Raw genomic sequence first — 23,874 nt, 5'->3', positions numbered from 1 at the left:
TACAGATTTTGTGTAACAAATATCTCAATAAGGTCAATGATTACCAAAATTTCAGAATGTCTTTCAAATACGTTAACTTAGTCCTAATAAGCTTTTCAACGTGATCACTCATCCGTGACGTCATTTATACGCCATTTTGTGAAATCAAATTATCAATCATATCTCCATGATTAATAATCACATATTAATGAAATTCACTACACGTAAACTTCAAGTCAAGAGTAAAAATATTAGCAAATAAAAACGCACGCGCACGTAGGGTCATGCGCGTGAAATCACGCGTTAAAAATTTAAAATGCTCAAAATTACATTTTGATCAATTTAGAGCATGAATTAGGCCCTTTGCGTGTTTTAAAAAATTACTGCGCAAAAACACGTTTTTGCGCGTGCGTACATAGAAAGCGTAAAAAATATCAATTTTTTGTACAAATTGCGTTCTTCCATAGTACATTCACCACATTTGAGTCCATTTTGACTTAAAATAGTGCTATACGAGCACGTTAAAAATGACAAAATGCGCAACTTAATTGTACAAAAGTGCTAAAAATGGTAAAAAATAAGGCCTTTTTAAAATGAATATAACTCTTCAGAATGGCAGGTGACCCGCAATTTTTTTAACTTATTATTGAAGCCAATGAGTTGTAGATATAAATGTATATACACATTAGACGTACAAAATGGTATGACGTCATCATTTGGCCACATGCATTTCTAAAATAGGGTTTTTCCCCCTTTTGTCATAGACCACTATATTCAACAGAGTGCAACTTGGTTATCTGTGATCGATTTTCTTTTAATTTTTAATATATTCTACCTCAATCAATTATGTTACGTATGAGTTACCAAGATTTTCATTTGGATGACGTCATCACGTCTTAAAATTTAAATAACGGTTGTTACGTAATTTCACCTACAAGGTAAATTTGAATACATTACAGCTCTTCTGAATTAAAGTTGACCTTGATGTTTATAACTTATTATGAGAGCTGGTGAAATTTAGATATGAAATCAAATAAAAATTAAGCCTATCGGATGTTGTGACGTTATCATATGGTCAGTTGAAGTTAAAAAGCAATTTTTTCATCTCTTTCGTCAAAGTTATACAAATTTTAAAGCGCGCGCGCCGCGCTTCTACGTGCCAAATTTTCTTCCAATTGTTATATTTTATTGCTCAACTCATTATCTTATGATATTGTTATCCACAAGTTTATTTGGATAATGTCATCAGTGCCAAAAATTAGAACATGATGTGTGTCCGTAATTTCACTAATGCTACACTGTATATAGATATACAGTATATACTGTACATTATGTATATGGCATATAATAGGTACAACTCAGCAAAATAGTGTATAATAGGGTGGCATACATCAACATTTTTCTATTGTATGTTAACATACGTGCATGTTTTAAAAATAATAATGTCAATAAAACGATAAAAATGATCACCTATAATTCGTCAAAGTGACGAATTAAATTCTAGTTAGGTGATCATTTAGAATAAATGATCACCTATTGTTATTGTATGAAATCTTTATTCTTCTTATTCTTATTCTTATTATTTATTTCTCTCTGTACAGATTTTGTGTAACAAATATCTCAAAAAGTTTAATGTTAATGATTACCAAAATTTCACAATGTCATTCAAATACGTTAACTTAGTCCTAATAAGCTTTTCAGCGTGATCACTCCTCCGTGACGTCACGTATACGCCATTTTGTGAAATCACATTATCAATCATATCTCCATAATTCATTATCACATATTAATGAAAATCACTACACGTAAACTTGAGGTCAAGATAAAAAATATTAGCAAATAAAAACTCGGGCGTTTCAAGGTCATGCGCGTGAAATCGCGCGTTGAAATTTTAAAAAGCTCAAAATTTAGTTTTTATCAATTTAGAGCATGAAATAGGCCATTTGCGTGTTTAAAAAAATTACTGCGCAAAAACACATTTTTGCGCATGCGATTTTTAAAAAGGGTAAAAAATAAAATTTGATGTATACATCATATTCTACTCACAATCCTTAGTACATTCTCCGACTTTGAGTCCATTCCGACTTAAAATAACGCTATACGAGCACGTTAAAAATGACAAAATGCGCGCATTAATTGTACAAAAGTGCTAAAAATGGTAAAAAAATAAGGCCTTTTTGAAATGAATATAACTCTTCAGAATGGCAGGTGACCCCAATTTTTTTTACTTATTATGGAAGCCAATAAGTTGTAGATATAAATATATATACATATTAGACGTACAAAATGGTAACACGTCATCAAATGGCCACTTGAATTTAAAAATTAGTAATTATTATCTTTTTGTGTGGGTTATCACATTCAATAGAGCGCATCTCCGTTATTTGAGCCCAATTTTTGCACACATTTTAGTATGTGCTTGCTCAATTAATTATCTTTCTCATAAGTTGTCAACATTTTTATTTTAATGACGTCATCACGCGTAAAATTTTGAATAACCTAGGTCGTGTAATTTCAGCTACACCATACATTTGAATATCTTATAGCTCCTCAGAATTAAAGGTGACCTTGAAGATTATAATTTATTATGAAAGCTGATGAAATGTAGATATGAATTGATATAAAAATTAAGCCTATCGGATGTTGTGATGTTATCATATGGCCAGTTGAAGTTAAAAAGTAGTTTTTAAATTTCTTTAGTCGAAGTTATACAAATTTCAAAGAGCGCGCATTGCGCTTCTACGTGTCAAATTCTCTTCCAATCCTTATATTTATTTGCTCAATTCATTATCTTTCGAAATTGTCATCTCCGAGTTTATTTTGATAATTCCATCATACCAACAAATTTGAACTTGATGTGTGTCCCATAATTTCACCTATGCTACACTGTATATAGATATACAGTATATACTGTACATATTGTATATGGCATATAATAGGTACAACTCAGCGCTATAAGTGTATATGCATCATGTCATAGGATGGCGTACATCAGCTATTTACGATCGTATGTTAACGTACGTGCATGTTTAAAAAATGTTAATTTCATTAAAATGATAAAATGATCACCTATAATTCGTCAAAGTGACGAATTAAATTCTAGTGAGAAATTGTTTTTGTAAAAAAAAAATGTTTCTTCGCAATTTCTTTCTGTACAGATTTTGTGTAACAAATATCTCAAAAAGTTTAATGTCAATGATTACGAAAATTTCAGAATGTTTTTCAAATACTTTAACTTAGTCCTAATAAGCTTTTTAGCGTGATCACTCATCCGTGACGTCATTTATACGCCATTTTGTGAAATCACATTATCAATCATATCTTCATAATTAATTATCTCATATTAATGAAATTCACTACACGTAAACTTCAGGTCAAGGGTAAAAATATTAGCAAATAAAAACCCACGCGCACGTAGGGTCATGCGCAAGAAATCGCGCGTTAAAAATTTAAAAAGCTCAAAATTATGTTTTGATCAATTTAGAGCATGAATTAGGCCATTTGCGTGTTAAAAAAAATTACTGCGCAAAAACACGTTTTTGCGCGGGCGTACCTAGAAAGCGTAAAAAATAACAATTTTTTGTACAAATTGCATTCTACTCATCTTCCATAGTTCAATCACCAAATTTGAGTCCATTTCGACTTAAAATAGTGCTATACGAGCACGTTAAAAATGACAAAATGAGCACATTAATTGTACAAACGTGTTAAAAATGGTAAAAAATAAGGCCTTTTTAAAATGAATATAACTCTTCAGAATGGAAGGTGACCCCCATTTTTTTAAACTTACTATGGTAGCCAATGAGTTGTAGAAATAATTGTATATACACATTAGACGTACAAAATGGTATGACGTCATCATTTGGCCACATACATTTTTAAAATAGGGTTTTTTCCTCATTTGTCATAGACCACCATATTCAACAGAGCTCAACTCGCTTATCTGTGATTGATTTTCTTTTAATTTGTAACATATTCTACCTTAACCAAGTATGTTACTCATGAGTTGCCAATATTTTCATTTTGATGACGTCATCACGTCTTAAAATTTGAATAACGGTGGTTACGTAATTTCACCTACAATGTATATTTGAATACCTTACAGCTCTTCTGAATTAAAGTTGACCTTGATGTTTATAATTTATTATGAAAGTTGGTGAAATGTAGATATGAATTCATATACAAATTAATCCCATCTGATGTTGTAACGTTATCATATGGCCAGTTGAAGCAAAAAAGTAGTTTTTAAAATTCTTTAGTCAAAGTTATACAAATTTCTACGAGCGCTCACCGCGCTTCTTCGTGCCAAATTTTCTTCCAATTGTTATATTTTATTGCTCAATTCATTATCTTTCGATATTATTATCCACAAGTTTATTTTGATAATGTCATAATACCAAAAAGTTAGATCATGATTTGTGTCCGTAATTTCACCAATGCTACACTGTATATAGATATACAGTATATACTGTACATAATGTATATGGCATATAATAGGCACAAATCAGCACTATATACGTATAATAGGATGGCATAAATCAACATTTTTCGATCGTATGTTAACGTACGTGCATGTTTAAAAAATATTAATGTCAATAAAAAGATAAAAATGATCACCTATAATTCGTCAAAGTGACGAATTAAATTCTAGTTCATATTTGAATATGTATTAAAATACAGTGCATATATAAAAATGTTGATTATTTATCACATTAAATTTAATTTTCTAGGAAATCTTGAATTTGGAGAAGAGCCATATAGGAATGCGTATGTTCGTACACATATTGGAGGGCGCGGAGGAGGTGCCCTTCATGTTGCTACTCGTCACATGATCCTTGATGGCCGCATATCAGCCAATGGTGAAACAACATCTGGTATGATTTGACAATAAGAATTTTGAATAGTGAAAATGATCTTGTTAGGTGTACTACAAACTATCTGTTACAATCTATCTATTTTAGTGTGATTTTGTATTGTTTGTTATATATATGGAATTTTTATTCTGAAATAAAGTGATCAATCAATCAATCAATTCATTCTAATAAAAAATATGATGAATATTAATATTATATGATCGAATAGGATAACTGGATGAAGAGATGTAGAAAAGGTTTAATAGAGAGGAAAATGAGAGACAGACTACAAAATGTCATTCAAAATAACTTTAGGACAAAGTATTTAAGACAAGAGTTGGAGCTGGATGGAGTTCTGCCATCAATTGTAGAAACATCTAACCTTACTAACTAGATGAGTATTAGTACTATTATACTATAGGTTAAAATTGATATTTACAGTGATACTTTTAAATAAACATATCACTTGTGTTTTGTTACAGATGGCTCTGGTGGTGGTTCAGGAGGCTCAGTGTGGATAGAGTGTGAGGAGTTTGATGGATATGGAAGCATATCAGCAACAGGTGGTGATTCTACAGGTGGAGGGGGTGGTGGTGGCCGTATTGCTGTAAGTTACAACGACAAGACAAATTGGAATGGAACATTCTTTGCACATGGAGGTATGTAATAGACAATCCTAATTATGCTTCCTAAAATTATAGAGATCCCTACCTATACAGGTAGGTATCTCACTCAAAACTACCATTTTACTTAATGATGATGATACAAAAGATCAATTCAAAGTATGCAAAAATAATCAAAAAGTCTGACTATTGATTGAATAAAGGACATTTCAAAACCTTTTAAAGGTTTTGATAGTAATTTTAATAACAATTTGATCAAAAAATAACATTACTTTTTTATAATTAATTAAAACTTATTTAAAATAATTTTTTTGATTCATTTTATAAACAGAAAATGAAAATATTTTTTTTTTATAATTGAAGGTGACGGTAACCATGAAGTGGGTGGTTCTGGTACGATTTACTTACAAAAGTACCACTTTGAGACCAAGGAACCGATACATCGAATTATTAAAATCAACAATTATAGACTTGCGTACCCGAAGTCACATGACATGAGCAACCCTCGTCGCAATCTATTGGACGGAAGGTACGATGACATCAGTCAGGCTGGCGGCATCACCTGGTTGTGGCATGATTTAGATGATTATTATTTTGATGAGGTTAGTATTCATGGTGAAAAGTAGCAAATCTGATTCTGATTGTATTTGTCTATTAAATTATGTAAAAGGACTTACAGCTACAGAAAATGTACTATACTATCAAACTAGTTTGACAAAAAAAGTGAGTGCCCAAATGATATGCTTAAATATGGCAGTGATATGACATCGTCTTGTCCATATATGGGCACATCACATTTGTTCACATAAAGTTTGATGCCATGCTTCGTGGCTAAATTAATGTGAACTTGAATTGATATGATAGTTATGAGCATACGTTTATTGTGCAAAATGTAAACTTGTTTTTATGCTGTCTAAAGCTCTAGTTTGACAAAAAAAGTGTAATGTGCCCAAAATTGTAGTGATATGGCATCATCATGTCCATATATGGGCACATCACATTTTTTGTCACAAGTTTGATAGTGTAGACAAAGCTTAAGCTTTCTTTCAAATTATTGTTGTCTTGTTTATTTTGTCAGTTTCATCTTCATGGTAATGCCCACGTAGCTGTCTTAAGCAACACAACATCAGAGGTTGTTGCATGCCGGGGCGGTGCCTTTTATGGAGACAGGAGTGGCGTCATACACATTGGTCAAAATCAGACTGTATCATTTGACTTCGTTGACATCTACTTTGCTGCAAATGTTTTACTGTACAGGTACATATTTGAAAAATTGCAAAAAAATGACATCCAACAGCGGGAAACTGGCCAATTACAGGATGGATAAACTATTTTATAATTTATCATGCTTATAAACTAAGTCTCATTTGAGGGTTAGGGAGTGGAGTTGAAAGAGTCATGTATTACAACCCTGGCACTAGGTCAGGATTGAACACTGGACCTCGGGATTGGAAGGCAAGCATGTTAAATACCAAGCTACCGCTCCACTACTTTAACTTGAATCTTAGTATGAAGATCATTTAAGCTAAAAATATTTAATTGTTTAAATAAAGGTTCAGATGGAGTTTGGTAATAAAAAAAAGTATTGTTTCTAATTGTTTAAAATTAAATTTAGGTATGGACAATTTGAACTTCCACCAAGACTTAGCTTACGAGACGTCTGGATGGAGATCAACGGAACACTTGCAGACATCGTTGATTTTAATGTAGATTCTGGTGGTGAGCTTTACTGGTGGTCATACGGAAGATCTAGAGACCAACCTGTAGGCAGTTTCCACGCTGTCAACATGACAGTACGCGCAAATGGAAAATTTGAGCTTCTGACCGTAGAAGACGGCAACATGATGACGTTGAATCTGACAGATTTTCAAGTGAAAGGAAGTGGTTATGTTAGAACCAATCAACTGCATCTGATTGCTACAAATCTTACAATAGATGTTGCAGGTTTGATATTTTTGTAATTCGTCTGAATGAAAATTTTAAAACTAATTAAAGCATCAAAAAGACTGATAAACAAATTTATTATTGTTTATTCCAATCGACTACCTAAATTTAAATTTCAATATTAACCACCATTTGAGTTGTTCAATTCCTAAAATTGTTTATATCTACCAAGCTATCTTCATTGTTTCTACTCTTACTCTATCCACCCTCTATTCACCAGCCTGTGGCTCCTTTGTTTTTATTTCTTTTATTCCAGTCCACTCAGGCAGCGCCTCTCACTAGCACTAATGATAAAAAGCAGAATGGGAGTAACACTGTCAAGCGCCTCTGGCAGCCATAATAGATACAGTATCTATAAATATACACAATGATCACTCTATTATATTTTGTTGAAAGGTGATATGCATGCTGATTTTGGTGGACATGCACCCGGCTCTGGAGTAGGTAGTGGATTGGCTAAATCTGGAAGCTTAGAGGCTGGTAGTGGAGGCGCACATGGTGGTCGTGGTGGAACAACATTCAATGGGGCTTACTCAGCATTTGCATATGGATCGTTGTACCAGCCAATTACAATGGGAAGCGGTGGGGGTTATGGGAGTAGTGGAAATCTTGGAGGAAATGGAGGCGGTAGGTTGTTATAGGCAAACATTCTTTGTAGCCAAGTATAGTAATTTGCCACATTGTTTATAGTATATGTTTAATTTCAATAAAGAGCGCGATTAAAAAAACTAATACAGTATCTCAAATCTCAAACATTTACAGTTATTTTAATGAGTGAAACTTTTGTTTTTTCTCTTCTGTATGCCATCTGTTTGTGAACTTAGGTACAATGTTCCTAGAGATAGCAGATGATATGCGGATTGAGGGCGACCTTCACGCTAACGGTAGAGATGGATCTGGAGATTGTGGAGCTGGGGCTGGTGGAAGTATCTTGGCTTATGTCGGACATCTTGATGGAAGCGGTAGACTACAGGTTAATGGAGGATCAGGTATGTTGCCCATGAAAATTTAGTATGCCAAATGACTATACCATCTATGTGATGTGTTGATTGTCACATTTGTCATGAAATGTTCTAATCTAATGAAATTGTTTGGGGTTTTGTTTGACGTATTTTGTGCGAAAGAAATCTTTCTAGGTTGAAAAGTAGCTTCTCTGTACTCTGAAGGTATAATCATAAATATACTATCTTCTTTAATATAGGTTTGTCAAATAGTGGAGGTGGGTCAGGTGGTCGAATGGCAATGTACTTTTACCGTGAACACAACTTTAATGGTGAATACCAGGCTTATGGTGGCTACAGTAACGGTCAAGTCCAAGCTGGTGCTGGTACCGTGTACATCGAAGACTTAGCCGATTCTGAAGTATTCAATCGAAAGCTGTTGGTTGATAATGGTGTAGTTGTTGAATCAGAGGACCCTTCTAGATTTGACAAATATTCGATTCTAAATATGAAGGGACCAAGTACTTACTATTATGATACAACCTACACAACTTACTCTGGAGTAACTACTGCCACTACCCATTTACCAAGTTATAGATATAGTAATCATAAAAATGATTATGTTTTTGATCATGTGTTTTCCAGAGATAGTAGCTACTATTGGACAACAGCAGATGCTGTGACCATCTCAATAGATCTTCCTTTCCAGCTTTATGTACATGCACTACGTATAGATCCCGTTCAAAATGAGTAAGTAAAAAAAAAGCAAAACAAAAATATTGCACATTAAGATTTAAATTTTTTTTAAACTACACATTTGTTTTCATGTATTGTTCATTTAAGGTAAAACTATTAACAATCTGAAATATTTCTTAAGTTATAAATTACTTTAATACTGACCGTTAAAATCGCCTGATATGTATTAAAAACTATTATGACTTAAATTATGACTGAATAACAGTAAGGTAAATTTCAATGGCTGTTACGAAAAAGAGAAAAACATTCATTCAAAAGCTGTGTTTTTCTTAATTTTGTAATAATTTAAAGTTTTTTTTCTGTTACAGACCAATCTCATATAAAGTTTCCACTCATGTGTCGGGTGATACTGTTATTCACACTCCTGATTTTGTTGATACGTCTGGCTTTGTAAATAATGAAGAAAAACAACTTTATGGTATTGTGTTCATCGACCGGTATATAGAAAAGGTAACCGATTTCAGAATATCTTGTACAATCTTTAACCGACCAACTAGTTGTAAATATTATATTAAAGTTTAGATTAGTTTGAATGTGTACCCACTAAATGTTTAATTTGTATTGCTGTCTATGGTTTGGATGTTCCAACCATCATCTATTTGAAAGATATTCCTCAATCAATTTAATTTTAAACATCATCCCCAGTCTCTACTTAGTGCTCCTTTTTATGTTATTAAAGTTCCTTTACGAGTGTCACCGATGGGAATTTTGATTCTTGTTCGTTTTTGTTTTAATTGAGTATTGAGCCGAATCGCTGTTTATAAATTTGAAACTATGAATCCTAAAGCAAGCAATGTTATTAATAATAATACATTATTATTTTATTTAGATCACAGTTGATCTGACTGGAAGTGATGTATATTTAAATGAATTAACCATTTGGATTAAAGAATCGGAAGAAGAGAATAGTCAGGTGCCATACTCATCTTTACCAGAAACAACCATTGTGACAGAGGATGAAGAGATACAGGATTTTGAATTTGAAGAGGTAATATTCCAGTTACAATTTAGAGGTTACAAAGATCATGCCCCAATCTTTGGTTCAAGACAATTTTATTCTTATATTACTTTAGGAACTAAATTTGAATAGAATATCTCAATGATGACTGAAAATGGTATTCATGAATCATAGTTCATTTTATTTTTCCAAAAGGAAATTCATTCCGACTTTGTTTATTCTGATTACTTTGTGTAATTTATTGCATCGTCTGTAGTATGTCACATTAAAAAAAAACCCAAAAATATTTTGTACACTTAAAAGTAGCAATTTTTATGTCAATGGCTACCAGATGTCTCTTTTTAGATGGTTACTTGAAACAGTACCAGTTGAAATACAGTTGCTAATAAAGGTTTAGCAACGCTGAATATGACTAAAAACCAACAATATCTTATAGGAAGGAGGGTTATATCTTTGCTAATTAAAAAAAAAACCTGATTGACTCAATCACCTTCAAATTAATATACATGCTTTGTTTAATAATACAAAATTCATATTTTATTTTAGATTGAAATCCGTGGTAAGGGTGCACTAGGTATGACCAATGCTTCCAGTTTAACAGCACACACCATCAAAGGTGATACGCATGGGTGGATGACGATACGTAACTCACAAACTTTCAACACAACAATGAATAGAACACTTCTTCCATTCTCAATGTTGAGCTACCCTGATTCAGACATCACTCTTCCTACTGTGCTTGATTGCAAACAAGTAGATTTAACCATACATGGTAATTAATTTCATTTTTATTTTATTGAAAATATTATAAAGCATTTATTTACAAAAGTTTTTAAACAAACCAACTGTAAATGCCTGTCACTAGTTACATAATAAGAGAACGTAGAGAGCACTAGAATTGGTAGCACTGACATTAGAAGCATGCAGTTGGAAAGTGTAACATCTAAGTCCACAGCGCCATAAGAAATTATCGTTAGAATGGCGCTATTCAAATAACAAATATTATTATTATTATTATCTGTAATATACATTGATACCCTTAGAATATAAGTTTATTAATACCAATCATTCGTGAAGCTACAGAATGTTAAAAAATGCATTCATACCATTTGCTGGTATTGAGAAGCGCATTTCCTATTAGTGACTTTAAGTTCCATTTTTACACCAATTTTATTCAGGTGGACTTCACGATGTGGAACGACTTACTATCAGCACTGGTTGTCAAGTAACTCTTGAACATGACAATGACACACAATTCAATATCAATCATCTAGACGTCAAAACATTCGGTGATATGTACATTAATCATAATAGTTACGGTGAAACGTTGATTACTGGCACAACGCTGAATGTCCGCAGTGGCGCTAAAGTAAGTAGACAACATCAATTGTTATAACTATCCACTAGAACTATACATTGGGGACTATAACATATTGTGAGATCTAATAGAAAATTAGACTAGTAATGAAAACAATGATAGCCTTTGAATGTAAGTTTATCAAAGCAAGCAATAAATCAGATCAGATCAAATCGAGACACCACCTTACTTCATTAAAAAGTTGAATGATATATGTTTTCTACCATATTTCATCTTGGTACTGTTTGTCACTGCAAGCAAGTCCATTATTAAGCATTAACAATTTATTTGTGTCTTTAATTTATTTGTTATTGGCATCCATTTTGTACCATACTTCATCTTGTATTGGGCTCTGACCTACCAACTATTCAACAAACATATGAAAAAAGAGTATTACATAAAGTTAACATGATTATGAATGACCACACACACCCACTAAATAAGTACTATGTTTTAAACAGATCGGGTATCAGGCTACGTCCACAAGAGGAGATCATGATCGTCTTCGAAAGTCATTTGTTCCAAATTCTTGCCATTTATATAACGCAACTATTAAAAGATAGATTGAAAATGTAATTTGTATGTAATCTGTATATAATACTGGTATTATATATATATATTTATATATATATCTTATATGTTAAGATATATATTTTTTATATTCTTGTCTTTTTGATGTTTATTCGTATTTTTATAAGATCTTGTATTTTTGTATTCATGACTTTTTATATATTTTTAATTAATTGTTTTGAGAGCTTGATAACGAAACGAATTTCCTTTTGGACCAATAAATTTCTGTATTCTGTGTCACTAGTAAACTAATGAACAATTATTATGCATCATAATATTTTTGTGTCTTTTATTAAGTTGTTATCGAGTGATCTTGGTCTCCATTTTGTCAACGTCAGCATCGAACCTTCTGCTCTCGTTACAACAAAACGAGATACTGTGACCAGCAAGTTATTACTATCTCATGGTAGGTAAACAATCTGTGTACTAAAAGTATTAATGAACGTAATAAATACTTAACTAACTATTTAATTAATTTTCATGTAAGTTCCTATGAAAAAATACAGAATGAGACGGACAAATGCTTTACATAAACTCATTATATAATATAGTAAGACTGTAACAGTGTTTGGTATCCGGCAGAATTTTAACCCAGGAATAACTAAATTATATATAATGTGACAATAAATATGGTTTTACACTATATGAGCAGGATTTGGATCTGGTTTAGGGACACCAAGTAGCAGCTGTGGATCTTCAGGGGCAGGCTATGGTAGCAATGGAGGTCAAGGTTATGGCCAGTCTAGAGTGGGTGTCACTCATGGTTTCTTCACAACACCTAATGAAATAGGCTCTGACGGTGGATATTGTAGATTTCCTTATCGAGGTGGATTTGGAGCTGGCAGAATATTTATAAATGTTACAAATACTATTGTTATTGATGGAATAATTGATGCCACAGGTAAAATATATACTGTAGTGAATTATTAAAGTATCATAGACAATAGGTACATAAGACACAATAGACTAGTGAAATTAACAATAAGTGAATGCTTGCATAAATTAACTACATAAACAGTCCCTTCCTGTGAATTGCACTTTATTCTTTACTCTGAGCCTAGCACATGATGATTGAAAAGTGATTTGTATCATGAAACAGTCTGTAATGTGCAATAAAACGTTGAAAGTCATTCATTTATTAATCTATATTGTATATTATATAGATATTACATGCTTAGAGATGTAATATTTGACATGAAAGTGTTGCCTTATGAATTGCTACTGTAGTAAGTGATACCACAAACCCTACTTTCTACTACGTGTTATAGGTGACCACTGGAGATCTCCACATGGTGGAGGTGGAAGCGGTGGTGGGGTATGGATAGAAGCAGAAGTGGTTCATGGCGATGGTGTTATAGATGCCTCTGGTGGTGATGGGTATTCCAGCTATGGTGGAGCTGGAGCCGGCGGAAGAATTGCAATATATTATGGATATAATTATTTCATTGGTACGTTTTAACAGGGAAGAGTGATCCCTGGTTTTAAGGTTTCTTGTTTAGCGGCCCAATAACACTCCTAATAATGAAGTAAAATGTCAAATGATAATATTTTTATATTAAAGTTGTACAAGATTTTATACTTGTTTTCTTTTCTTCAACTTACGTATCACAAATGTTACCATGAAAGAAAGAAAACAAATATTATCTAGCAGACTTGTTCTTGTTACAGGTGATTTTATAGCTGCAGGAGGGGAAAATGGTTATGAACCTGGCGGTCCAGGTACTGTTTACCTTCATAGACTTCAAGCCATCAACGGATCCCGTTTACTTGATGCTACCAGTAAAGAAGGCCAAATAACTCATGATTCCAACGTGACAGAACCACTTACAAATAGAACGCTGTACATTAACAACCTTGGACGCAAGCCAAGAAACGAGGCAAAGAACTTAACAGACGATTATGCTGACTACTCATTGGCCAGTGCTGTCACATGGTTGATCCCAAGTGATAGATCTGAATTGGATTTTTCAAGGAATGAATGGAGTCATAACTTCACTGAACATATCATTATTGATGAGCTTCACGTGTATGGTTCGGCACAAGTGGGTTTCATTGAGCCTTTGGATCCATCAGCAACCATGGACATCCGGATTGGCACAGCCAGGGGTGATCGAACTGGTCGTTTGAATGTTGGTTTTAACCAATCATTGTATATGGCAAATGCTTTCTTACCAATGAATGTTGATGTATACCGTGGGGGTGTGGCTACATTACAAGGAGAACTAGAAGCTGCTGGAGTAACTATCAATGTAGAAGGTGTCTTGGAAAATGCAGAAAATATAACTATTACTGATGGAGGTAAGCTGACTAAATATAATAAATTTGTATAATATTATAAGAACCTGGACACTCCAAACCACCCCTCCCCCCCCCCCGCCCCAAAAAAAAAGAAGAAACCCATGCACCCTGTAATCATAATTGAATTGTTTGCCCGGTGACAGTCTGTAACAAACAAATTATTTGTTGTTAATTTTTGTAGGAACTGTTTACATGCATGAGATGATTAACATTGATGGAACTGCCACTCAAACGCTTGACTTCCATTCTATTAACATTCGAAATAATGGAAATATGATCACGAAAAATGGAAAAGATCGTCGAACCCTTAGAGGACGCTATATCCAGGTATTTACCCATTTATACAATTAAACTTAAATTTTGGTTCAGTTATTTTCTTTTTTAGAAAATTTAATATAAAGGCAATAGCATAACAGAAATGGTATATTGTTATTGCCTATAATTAATGGCGGAAATTTGAATAACTAATTGTGATAATCTATTTTAATTTTAAGGTGTTCGGAGGCGGAACACTGTCAACAACCAATCTTCATTTAGACGTTGATGAGGTCATTGTTGATACTAAAGGACGGATATCAGCAGACTTTGAAGGATTTCCTGCAGGAGGTAAAACATGGAATCATAAACCAACTATTAGAAATGATGGTGTTTAATTGATTGTATATTCTTTGTTATATGCATATAACGAAACCTTGCTCACAATCCTGTATGTTCTCTCACAAAGTTAATGTACAAAAAGCATGTGCTAGATATGCAAATTAATGTATTTGATAATGTATAAGGTTTATCGCAAATTGCGTGAACAATGCATAATGGGAAGGGTTTGGGAGTAATAACGCCACCACCAGTATACAAAGTTTGTATTATACAGTGGCGCTATTGCTCCCAAACCCTTCTCATCATGCATTGTGCAATGGCGTTTCTTGCGAAATCAAGGTATTTGTGATAAACCTGATTGCAATGTCTTTATCTTAGAGGGTACTGGTGCTGGGGTCACGTATGGTTCATTTGAAACTGGTGCATCTCATGGCGGTAGTGGTGGTTGCAAAGACTCCACTCAACAACCTCCGTTAGCTTATGGCTCCTTTACAGCCCCAACTGAATTTGGTAGTGGTGGTGGTGGTACCGGCACATCAAACCAGGGTAGTGGAGGAGGAATCATTTCAATGAACGTTTATACTTTACAAATTGAGGGCACAGTCAGTGTTAACGGGCAAAGTGCAACCTCTGCGGGAGGTGGAAGTGGAGGGAGTATCTTCATTGTCACAAAGATATTTGAAGGCTCAGGAAAATTAGAGGTACAGTATGTTCCAACCATCCACCAATAAATTGAAACTATAACATTATAAGATAATTCACAAATGATACAAAGCCTTTCTTATTTGTAAATGTTTGGATAAAACCCATCATGTTCTTTTGTGTAGGCCAATGGTGGTGAAGCACAATATGATGGTGGAGGTGGAGGTGGTGGTGGACGAATGGCATTGCACTATGAAGAGAACATATTTGATGGAACATTTGAAGCTAAAGGAGGGAGAGGAGTTACTGAACACGGCGCATCAGGCACTGTCTATCTTAAACATTCAGGCGATGTCCTTCACAAAACGTTGATGGTTTATAATGACAATTATGCAAAAAATCAGGTATTTATTATATGCTTTATTGGGAAAAAAACACAACAAACATTACAACTTTCGGCCAATGGCCATATTGCGTGTAACACTAAATACAGGCTCTTAAAAATATTTTTATATATAAAATACATAAAAAGATTACAAAATTAAATATCAATATTCTATTTTCTTTTAATTTAATATTTTCTTTTGTTTAATTAATGGCTATTCTAGTTTACACAATGTTATTAATGTTTTAGGCAAGACGAACGTGGGTAACATTACCTGAACTTCATGATTCTGACCATGACATAGACTTGCTAGACATCGGAGGCTATGCTCATCTTGAGTTGGAAGCTGTTGATGATAGTGGAATTCCGATCAAAGACAATCCACCTGAAAGGAACATCAACATTGCTGATATCAGAGGAGACTATACAGCTACTGTTCACTGCGGTCAATCCGATACGCTTTCACTTCATACAAACGCATCTTCTCATATTCCATTCAATATTATTGTGTATGAGGTAAGGTTTATAATAATAGTATGGTATGATACTCAACATATCCAGATTTAATCAAGAAATAAGAGACATACTAATACTAACATACTAAACACGATATGTCATATTTTATTATGGTAGCCAGTACATCTTTCGAGACAAGTAGGGGTTACCCCAGTGTACATCACAGCCACTGATCATAACTGGACCCTCTGGGAGACCAGTCTTTGACTGAAGAGGTCACCCAATATAATCAAATAATCACATTAGGGGTACATCCCCATTAGAACTTTTTGGTCAAAATCCTTATCAGATAAATCAACTAAGCAGGTGATTAATTACCTGAATCTTATTATACCCCTGTGATTTTATTAGCTCTCTTGTAATTGATTGATTAGGACAAGGTACATTCTTCAGTATTCAAGGTCAATGGTCCGGCAAAAACTAGCAAAATTTGGTGATGATCAAAAGGTTTAACGACCTGCCTATCAAAGTTGGGCTTATATAAACACATGTCACAGTAGGAGGTTAAGTGACATTTACCCGAAGTTTTGAAAAAACACATTCTCTAATGGGGCTGTACACGTAATGCAAAATACAGAAGACTAATTTTTATTGACATGTTGTAACTGTACTTGTTTTATCTCTTAGAGTGGAAGCATTGGTTTGCCTGAACTTAGTTTTTTCCAGAATGTAGATTTTACTCTAATATCTGGTGATGTCTTTGGGGTTGAAAATTTAGAAATATCTTATGGATCAACTTTAACAATACACCCTCCAGCTAAGATTAATAGTGTATCACCAAGTAATGTACAATTGCAGTCGTTTGAAATCCTAAGTGGAGGTTCTGTTGTTTATCATGGAACACCATATACTACACCAAATGCATTGGAACTTGACATTGATAGTGATTTTGCACTAAGAGGTGGTGCTAGGTTTACATCATCTTACATTGAAATTAGAGGTATAATTTCTATAATTAGTTTTAATATAATTAATCATAGACACCTGTATTCACCCCTTTTCAGAGAAAGTGTCAGCCCCTATTTAGAGGACACCACAATTAAGAGTCCACACTTTGTTGAGCTTGAAAGTGTATAGCTACCCGTACCTTGTTATGTTTTATAGAAATCATGCTATAAGAGCAGATAGACTACTAGTTAAGCCTACTATTACACTGTAGATTGGTACGTTTTTTTATTACTATAAATATAGCAGAGGGAATACTAGTTGAATGTAATCATTTTCTAAATATTTTTTCTCCAGCTGACAACATACATATTGATCATGAAGCATTTCTTGATGCAAGTGGAGGTGGTTGGGGCCCAGGCCACGGGGATGCTCCTGGAGTCCATCATGCAAATGGAGGTACAGGTGCATCATATGGTGGAATGGGGGGTGCTAGTGAGTTTGTATCATACTCCAATCTATCATATGGTAGTTTTATAACACCGACTTCGTATGGTAGTGGTTGCAGCAACAGTGGGGTAAGTATGAGAAGTGACTAATAGACTTAACATAATATCTGAAATATGTAGCATACTGACATGATTTTTGTATGTTCTCAAATGTGCTTAACAAAGAGTACAATTACATTAGTCTGACCAAGTATTTTCTCTTTTTCACATAACTGCCATTTAGAATGCATGTACAGGTGGTGGTGTTGTTATCCTAACGGCGCAGACTCACACACTGGTTGATGGTCACATTCTGGCCAATGGAAAGCATGCAGATCGTGACCGCACAGGTGGATCAAGTGGTGGCAGCATTTTGATTAATGCTCAATCCTTTGCTGGTAAGCATAATTATGCCTCTCTACTATCTGCCCAGTGGCATGGTTTAGCATTTCTAAGGGCCCTCCAACGCTGGCAGTTGCATTGAGGCTGCTCTCACTTAGGGGCCCTTTGAGCTCTGGGCCCCTGGGTTTCATAGCCCTTATGCCACTGTATCTGACTCAAAGCACAGTGGACTAGATTTCACAACTTTTGTATCTCCTACGGTTCCTTCCACTTTGAAATTTAAAACACTTATTATTAATTGGTTTATAATTGATGATTATTAATCTATTTTTATAGGTAATGGAAAGATGCAAGTTATCGGTGGAGATGGCTCATGTGTACCATGTTGCAACCAGTGTAATACTGAAAGGCGATGCACACAATGTAAATGTGGGAGGTACATGAGATCTGCTAATTGTGTTGTACGATGTCATGATTCCGATAACGAAGAACCTTGTGAGTATAGAAGAGATGAATGGTACGGCTGTCGTTGGTATGATTATGGTACAGGGTATTATTGTAGAAATGAACAAGGAACAGAAAGAAAGGTAATCACAAACATGTGTAATGATATTTTACTGCTGTACTAGGTTATTTATCTTTATTTTGTCAGTTTAGTAAGTATAAAAATGTACACCTTACACAATATAGAAAACATTTTCACCAAAAAAAGTTGTTCTTCCATCAGTTTGTTTTATGACTTTATCCACGTGTTCAGTACTCAAAAAGTCCAGCTTTAGAGTGTTGATTTCCAGTGTTTAAAATAAACTTTATTATACATGATTGCAAACATTTAAGACTAAATGTGATTTAATTATTAACAGTTGTACATATGTAATTTGTTATGTCATTTACAGTCACTTTACTATCATATTACTTTTAATGTTGAAACTTAGGAAGTTGGTGGAGGAGGATCAGGAGGACGTATTGCAATACATAGCACTGACTTCAACCATTTTAGTGGTACGCTCCAGGCGTTTGGTGGTCGTAGTGATTCTGAGGCTGGAGGTCCGGGAACAATATATGTTTCTAACAATCAGACTGAAACTATTCTGACTATTGATAATGACGGGAGAGGACCTACAAGAGAATATCTTTCATATGATTATGACGTCACGAAAGATAGTGCTCGAGCTTACCTTGTATTAGAGGATGATAACATGGTAACACTTCCTTCAATTTCATGTGTAATGCATCAATATCATAATTTTAACTTTGGAGTTTCTCGCTTTTTGCTTAAAATTTGTATTTGTATTAGGAGTTGTTTCTCATTGTTTTATTATAGAATTCAGAGTATTTAATTTCTAAACTAGAAATTAGAAATAAAGCTCACTTGGCAATTGATGTGAAAGGAATGAATAATGAAGTTATTAAAGTTTCACACCTGGATGGAGACGGATCTGGAATGTTACATGTTGCTCCTTCAGTAAGCATGTCTATAGATGATGCGATATCACCATTACCGGCCGGATTCCGAGTTTATGACAAGTCAACACTCTCTCTTCCAAGAGGTATAGTTTTTTAAATTATAAAATGAAGTTATTCAAGTTTTACGCCTAGATGGACACGGATCTGGAATGTTACATGTTGCTCCGTCAGTAAAACAACCGTTACAATGGTTTAATTGAAATTTGTTTGCAATGCATATCCACAACAATACAAGGATGCAAAAGCAATATTATTCTTTTTTTTCTGTTCAGTAACATATTTGGGTGATGTTAAACATGCAACATATAAGATTGATGGTGCATTGGGAGGTGTAGAAGAATTGACAATTGGTCAAGGTATCAGTATGGTTATAGGAGAACATGTAAGTAATATCTATTACACTGATATAATGTATTTTTACTTTTACTTCTTGCTTTCTTTTAACTGAAATACACTTTCTTCAATACAAATGTACTGATTTCCAAAGTAGTTCAGTAACTACTTACTATACTTATTTACTTACTTACTTACTTACTTACTTGTTTGCATAGCTATCCCCATTATTGGGGAAATTTCGCCGTCATTGACATTATGTTGACATAGCACAACAATGAGAGACATTAATTTTGATGAGAAGGTCATAGAACACTAATTAGTTAAAATACATGATAATCAGATTTGTTATACAAATAACGCAGTCAGAGTGCATTAGTGGAGATGCGGCGCACTCAAGGGTATTTACAATGGTGCAACATGCACAACATTCTGAATACTGCTGAAATAAAGAGTGCACACATGACTAATTTCAGTTCGTCTGATTGTCTACATCCTTGAACCCATGTTATAAAGTTATTTAAATCATTCGTTTCGTTTCGTTTATTTATTTTTTCCACTCACTTATATATATATATATATATATATATATATATATATATATAATTTACACAACATATATTGGCACTAAAAACATAGAACGTTTTACCAAATATATTTTTGTATGGTTTTACAGGGCAAATCAGTTGGCTACAACTACAAGCAGTTTTTTCTTACGAATGTAGACATTTTAAGTGATGGTGTGTTATCCTCATTTTACGATCCGTCAACTGACTTTGACAAAGATGAAGAGGATGATGAAAATCGATTCCCATCACTTGAACTCAATTTAGATCAGTCGCTACAAATCCACCCAGGAGGAAAAATAGAGGTTGATCTTTAATAATATTGTATTTAGTTAGAAATGTTGTAAATGAACAAAATAAAAAAACTAGTAATGCACCACTCTATGATGGTTAAACCAGAAATGTTGTTGAAAATGAGTAAACTATCATGTTAATATATCCTATAAATTATTTGTTTACTCTTTTACGTATTATTGTTATACCGTAAAACTTCGAAAAAAAGCCCATGGGCTTAAACTACGAAAAGAAGCCCATCTCGAAAAGAAGCCCACCCAAGAGCACTAAAAAAAGAAGAAGCCCATGGGCTTCTTTTCGAGGTTTTACGGTATTATAAACACATTAGGCATAGAACATTAATTCTAAACTGCCCGGTGATATACTGAAATTTAATTAATTAATTTGAAACGATAAAATGAGGGAATCTGTAAGAATGAGAAAAAAATGCCCGAGATTCGAACCCGGACCTCCTGCTTGATATGCAGATGTCCTAACCAACTATCATGTCAATCTATCCAATCCTGATTAGAGAGTTTAGTGTTATCATTTTTAGCAGCATATTATAATTTATCATTCTACATGGATGTTTAATCAATTTTCATTTCATTATTTATTTTTTTGGCTTACTAGGGTAATTGGATAAAAATCGATGCGAATACCGAAATTGAAATTGATCCAGCTGGAATAATAGACACATCAAACAAAAGTCCTTATACTAAAATGAAGTATTTGTATAATGAACATGGTAAGTGTGTACATTTTTAGAGTTCAAAATATTGCATGAAGGCTATAAATGACCAGTAAATATTTGGAATTTATTTTGCATGTTGGATTACTGTGTTGGTTGTTTTTTTGCACTAGAATACATGTTGATAGCTGGTCATGTGTGAAACAAACTTTACTTTCTAAGAACAAGTACTATTAAAGCTGTGTTCACACTATTATTACCTTCATTATTATTACCTTCACTATTATTGGAAAGCAAGAAAGTCTAGTGAAAACTATACCTTGAATAGAAGTATTCTCATCCAATCCTTTTTCCGTATCTGATGTGAAAATAACACTCAAAGAAACATATGTAGCCTATATTTGTCTAAATTCTTCTTGTTTTTACATGAAACAATACCAGTATAAATCTAAAATTACAGGATCTTCTGGAGGAGGTTATGGAGGAAGTGGGGGTCAAGGGAGTGCAGTACAAATTGCTGGAGAACCAAGAGGTGATATATTTTATCCAGATCAGTTTGGACGAGCTGGTGGCAATAATGAAGGTTCAGTCATTGCATATGGTGGTGGTATAATAAGTCTTACAGCAGACACCGTTAAAATTTACGGTAGTCTTGAATCGAACGCAAAAGACTCAACCTGTGTGTATTGTGGTGGTGGTAGTGGTGGAACTGTATTTGTCATGTCTACTAGGTTCGATGGCCAAGGAGTAATATCGGCAACTGGAGGTGCTGCTATAAATCCAAATGGTGGCGGGGCTGGTGGTCGAATTGCAATACACTCGTATAACAATACATTTACTGGTACTTTTGGTATTCGTGGAGGGGCAAGTGAGATTGAAGTTGGTGGGGCTGGAACTGTTGTACTACATAATACTGACACAAATGAAAATCGTCTGATAGTTAATAATGAATTTATTGGTTCTCCTATAAGTGAAGATATCCATTTTCCTGGTGTTATTGGAGACCACTCAGGTCGTGACACTGGACGGACATGGATTTTACCATCAATGGATTATTTTGAGCATAATATTACGGAGCTTGACATTCGAGGAGGTGCCCATGTTGCACTATATAAACACGATGAAGAGGATACACAGACTATTAATGTAGTTGAGAGTAAAGGGGATTCTTCTGGGATTGTACATGTTGGCCCATTACAGGTAATGTTTGTGTCTACTATGCTGTGCACATATTGTTATTGCAATGAAATTAAACCTGTTACTTTGGTAAACTTCAAGGGAGCCAACCAATGCTCACAATTTATAATTATATGTTATATAATTATGGTGGTTATGACATAGCTGTAAATCTTGCCTGGCAATAATTGATTCTTCTGATGCGTCAATAATGTTCAGATAATGTTTAGATAATGGTCAGATAATGGTCAGATAATGGTCAGATAATGTTCAGATAATGATCAGATAATGGTCAGATAATGGTCAGATAATGATCAGATAATGGTCAGATAATGGTCAGATAATGTTCAGATAATGGTCAGATAATGGTCAGATAATGGTCAGATAATGTTCAGATAATGGTCAGATAATGGTCAGATAATAATTCTAATGTTATTGCTCATATGTTTATGCTTGATAGACTGTACTGGTAGATTTCAACTATCAACTATTTTTATATTTTTTTAGATAATTCGAATTGGTCTTCCATCATCTAGCCCACGTCTTATGTGGGGTGTATTGCTGTACAGCCAAGCAGAATTGTACATGCCTGAACATCTTGAAATATTTGGAGTAACTGTAACACTAGAGGGAATTGTTAAAACCGTTCGCAACATTAGTGTTGGTTTTGGTGGTAAATTAATTTTAAGGTAATTTTACTTTTAAATTTGTGACAGCCATGAATGACTACAATTATTTTCTGGGGCCATCCTAAAATATTGATATTGTTAGACTACAAGTATGAACAATGTTTGCCCACTCTGACATAATTTTGTAATTTATGCTAAGTACATTGAGAACATATGAACAAATTCACTTGAATTAGTTACTTATTTGATTTACTTGGTCCAATTTCAAAAAATATTAAACACGAACTGTAAACCACTTGTTTACTAAAATTTGTATTATGTAATGATTACCTTGTTGTTTATGATAAAAAAAATGTGATTATGCTTTTAGACCTCTCACTAATATGACTGATTATACAACAAATGTAATCCAGTTTGAAAATTTGATACTGCATGGAGGTAGTACTGTCATTGTTGAGGGTGAGGGTGAAGGTGGTTTGACATTAATTGGAAATTCTGTAGTGCTTCATAGTGGCTCTTATCTAAAGGCTGACAATCTTACACTTGAAGTCTTTGAGTTCGTTCTTGAGGATCTTGCATTGGTGGACTTAAATGAAGTGGTGCGT

The 23,874-nt window shown here is 33.9% G+C and overlaps 1 protein-coding gene across 1 annotated transcript in view; it reads left to right on the top strand.

The window, feature by feature from the left end:
• LOC140039431 (uncharacterized) overlaps positions 1 to 23,874 on the top strand; it is a 77,365-nt gene that overhangs the window by 41,461 nt on the left and 12,030 nt on the right. Inside the window, exons 35-67 of the mRNA XM_072085031.1 lie at positions 4,710 to 4,853; positions 5,315 to 5,491; positions 5,819 to 6,057; positions 6,534 to 6,712; positions 7,071 to 7,399; positions 7,796 to 8,026; positions 8,224 to 8,410; positions 8,614 to 9,090; positions 9,405 to 9,546; positions 9,926 to 10,084; positions 10,601 to 10,826; positions 11,233 to 11,423; positions 12,279 to 12,387; positions 12,634 to 12,882; positions 13,250 to 13,429; positions 13,650 to 14,279; positions 14,461 to 14,606; positions 14,774 to 14,885; positions 15,255 to 15,577; positions 15,704 to 15,922; positions 16,153 to 16,419; positions 17,047 to 17,359; positions 17,662 to 17,882; positions 18,037 to 18,190; positions 18,471 to 18,721; positions 19,070 to 19,336; positions 19,459 to 19,684; positions 19,874 to 19,983; positions 20,611 to 20,805; positions 21,407 to 21,521; positions 21,925 to 22,664; positions 23,148 to 23,329; positions 23,640 to 23,868. Coding sequence (XP_071941132.1) covers positions 4,710 to 4,853; positions 5,315 to 5,491; positions 5,819 to 6,057; positions 6,534 to 6,712; positions 7,071 to 7,399; positions 7,796 to 8,026; positions 8,224 to 8,410; positions 8,614 to 9,090; positions 9,405 to 9,546; positions 9,926 to 10,084; positions 10,601 to 10,826; positions 11,233 to 11,423; positions 12,279 to 12,387; positions 12,634 to 12,882; positions 13,250 to 13,429; positions 13,650 to 14,279; positions 14,461 to 14,606; positions 14,774 to 14,885; positions 15,255 to 15,577; positions 15,704 to 15,922; positions 16,153 to 16,419; positions 17,047 to 17,359; positions 17,662 to 17,882; positions 18,037 to 18,190; positions 18,471 to 18,721; positions 19,070 to 19,336; positions 19,459 to 19,684; positions 19,874 to 19,983; positions 20,611 to 20,805; positions 21,407 to 21,521; positions 21,925 to 22,664; positions 23,148 to 23,329; positions 23,640 to 23,868 — 7,919 coding nt within the window. The remainder of the gene's footprint in view (positions 1 to 4,709; positions 4,854 to 5,314; positions 5,492 to 5,818; positions 6,058 to 6,533; positions 6,713 to 7,070; positions 7,400 to 7,795; positions 8,027 to 8,223; positions 8,411 to 8,613; positions 9,091 to 9,404; positions 9,547 to 9,925; positions 10,085 to 10,600; positions 10,827 to 11,232; positions 11,424 to 12,278; positions 12,388 to 12,633; positions 12,883 to 13,249; positions 13,430 to 13,649; positions 14,280 to 14,460; positions 14,607 to 14,773; positions 14,886 to 15,254; positions 15,578 to 15,703; positions 15,923 to 16,152; positions 16,420 to 17,046; positions 17,360 to 17,661; positions 17,883 to 18,036; positions 18,191 to 18,470; positions 18,722 to 19,069; positions 19,337 to 19,458; positions 19,685 to 19,873; positions 19,984 to 20,610; positions 20,806 to 21,406; positions 21,522 to 21,924; positions 22,665 to 23,147; positions 23,330 to 23,639; positions 23,869 to 23,874) is intronic.

The sequence above is a fragment of the Antedon mediterranea genome, chromosome 2 (assembly GCF_964355755.1).
Source record: "Antedon mediterranea chromosome 2, ecAntMedi1.1, whole genome shotgun sequence".
Classification (NCBI taxonomy): domain Eukaryota; kingdom Metazoa; phylum Echinodermata; class Crinoidea; order Comatulida; family Antedonidae; genus Antedon; species Antedon mediterranea.
Note: the sequence above shows the minus strand (reverse complement) of the source record. Positions and strands in the feature narration are given on the sequence as shown.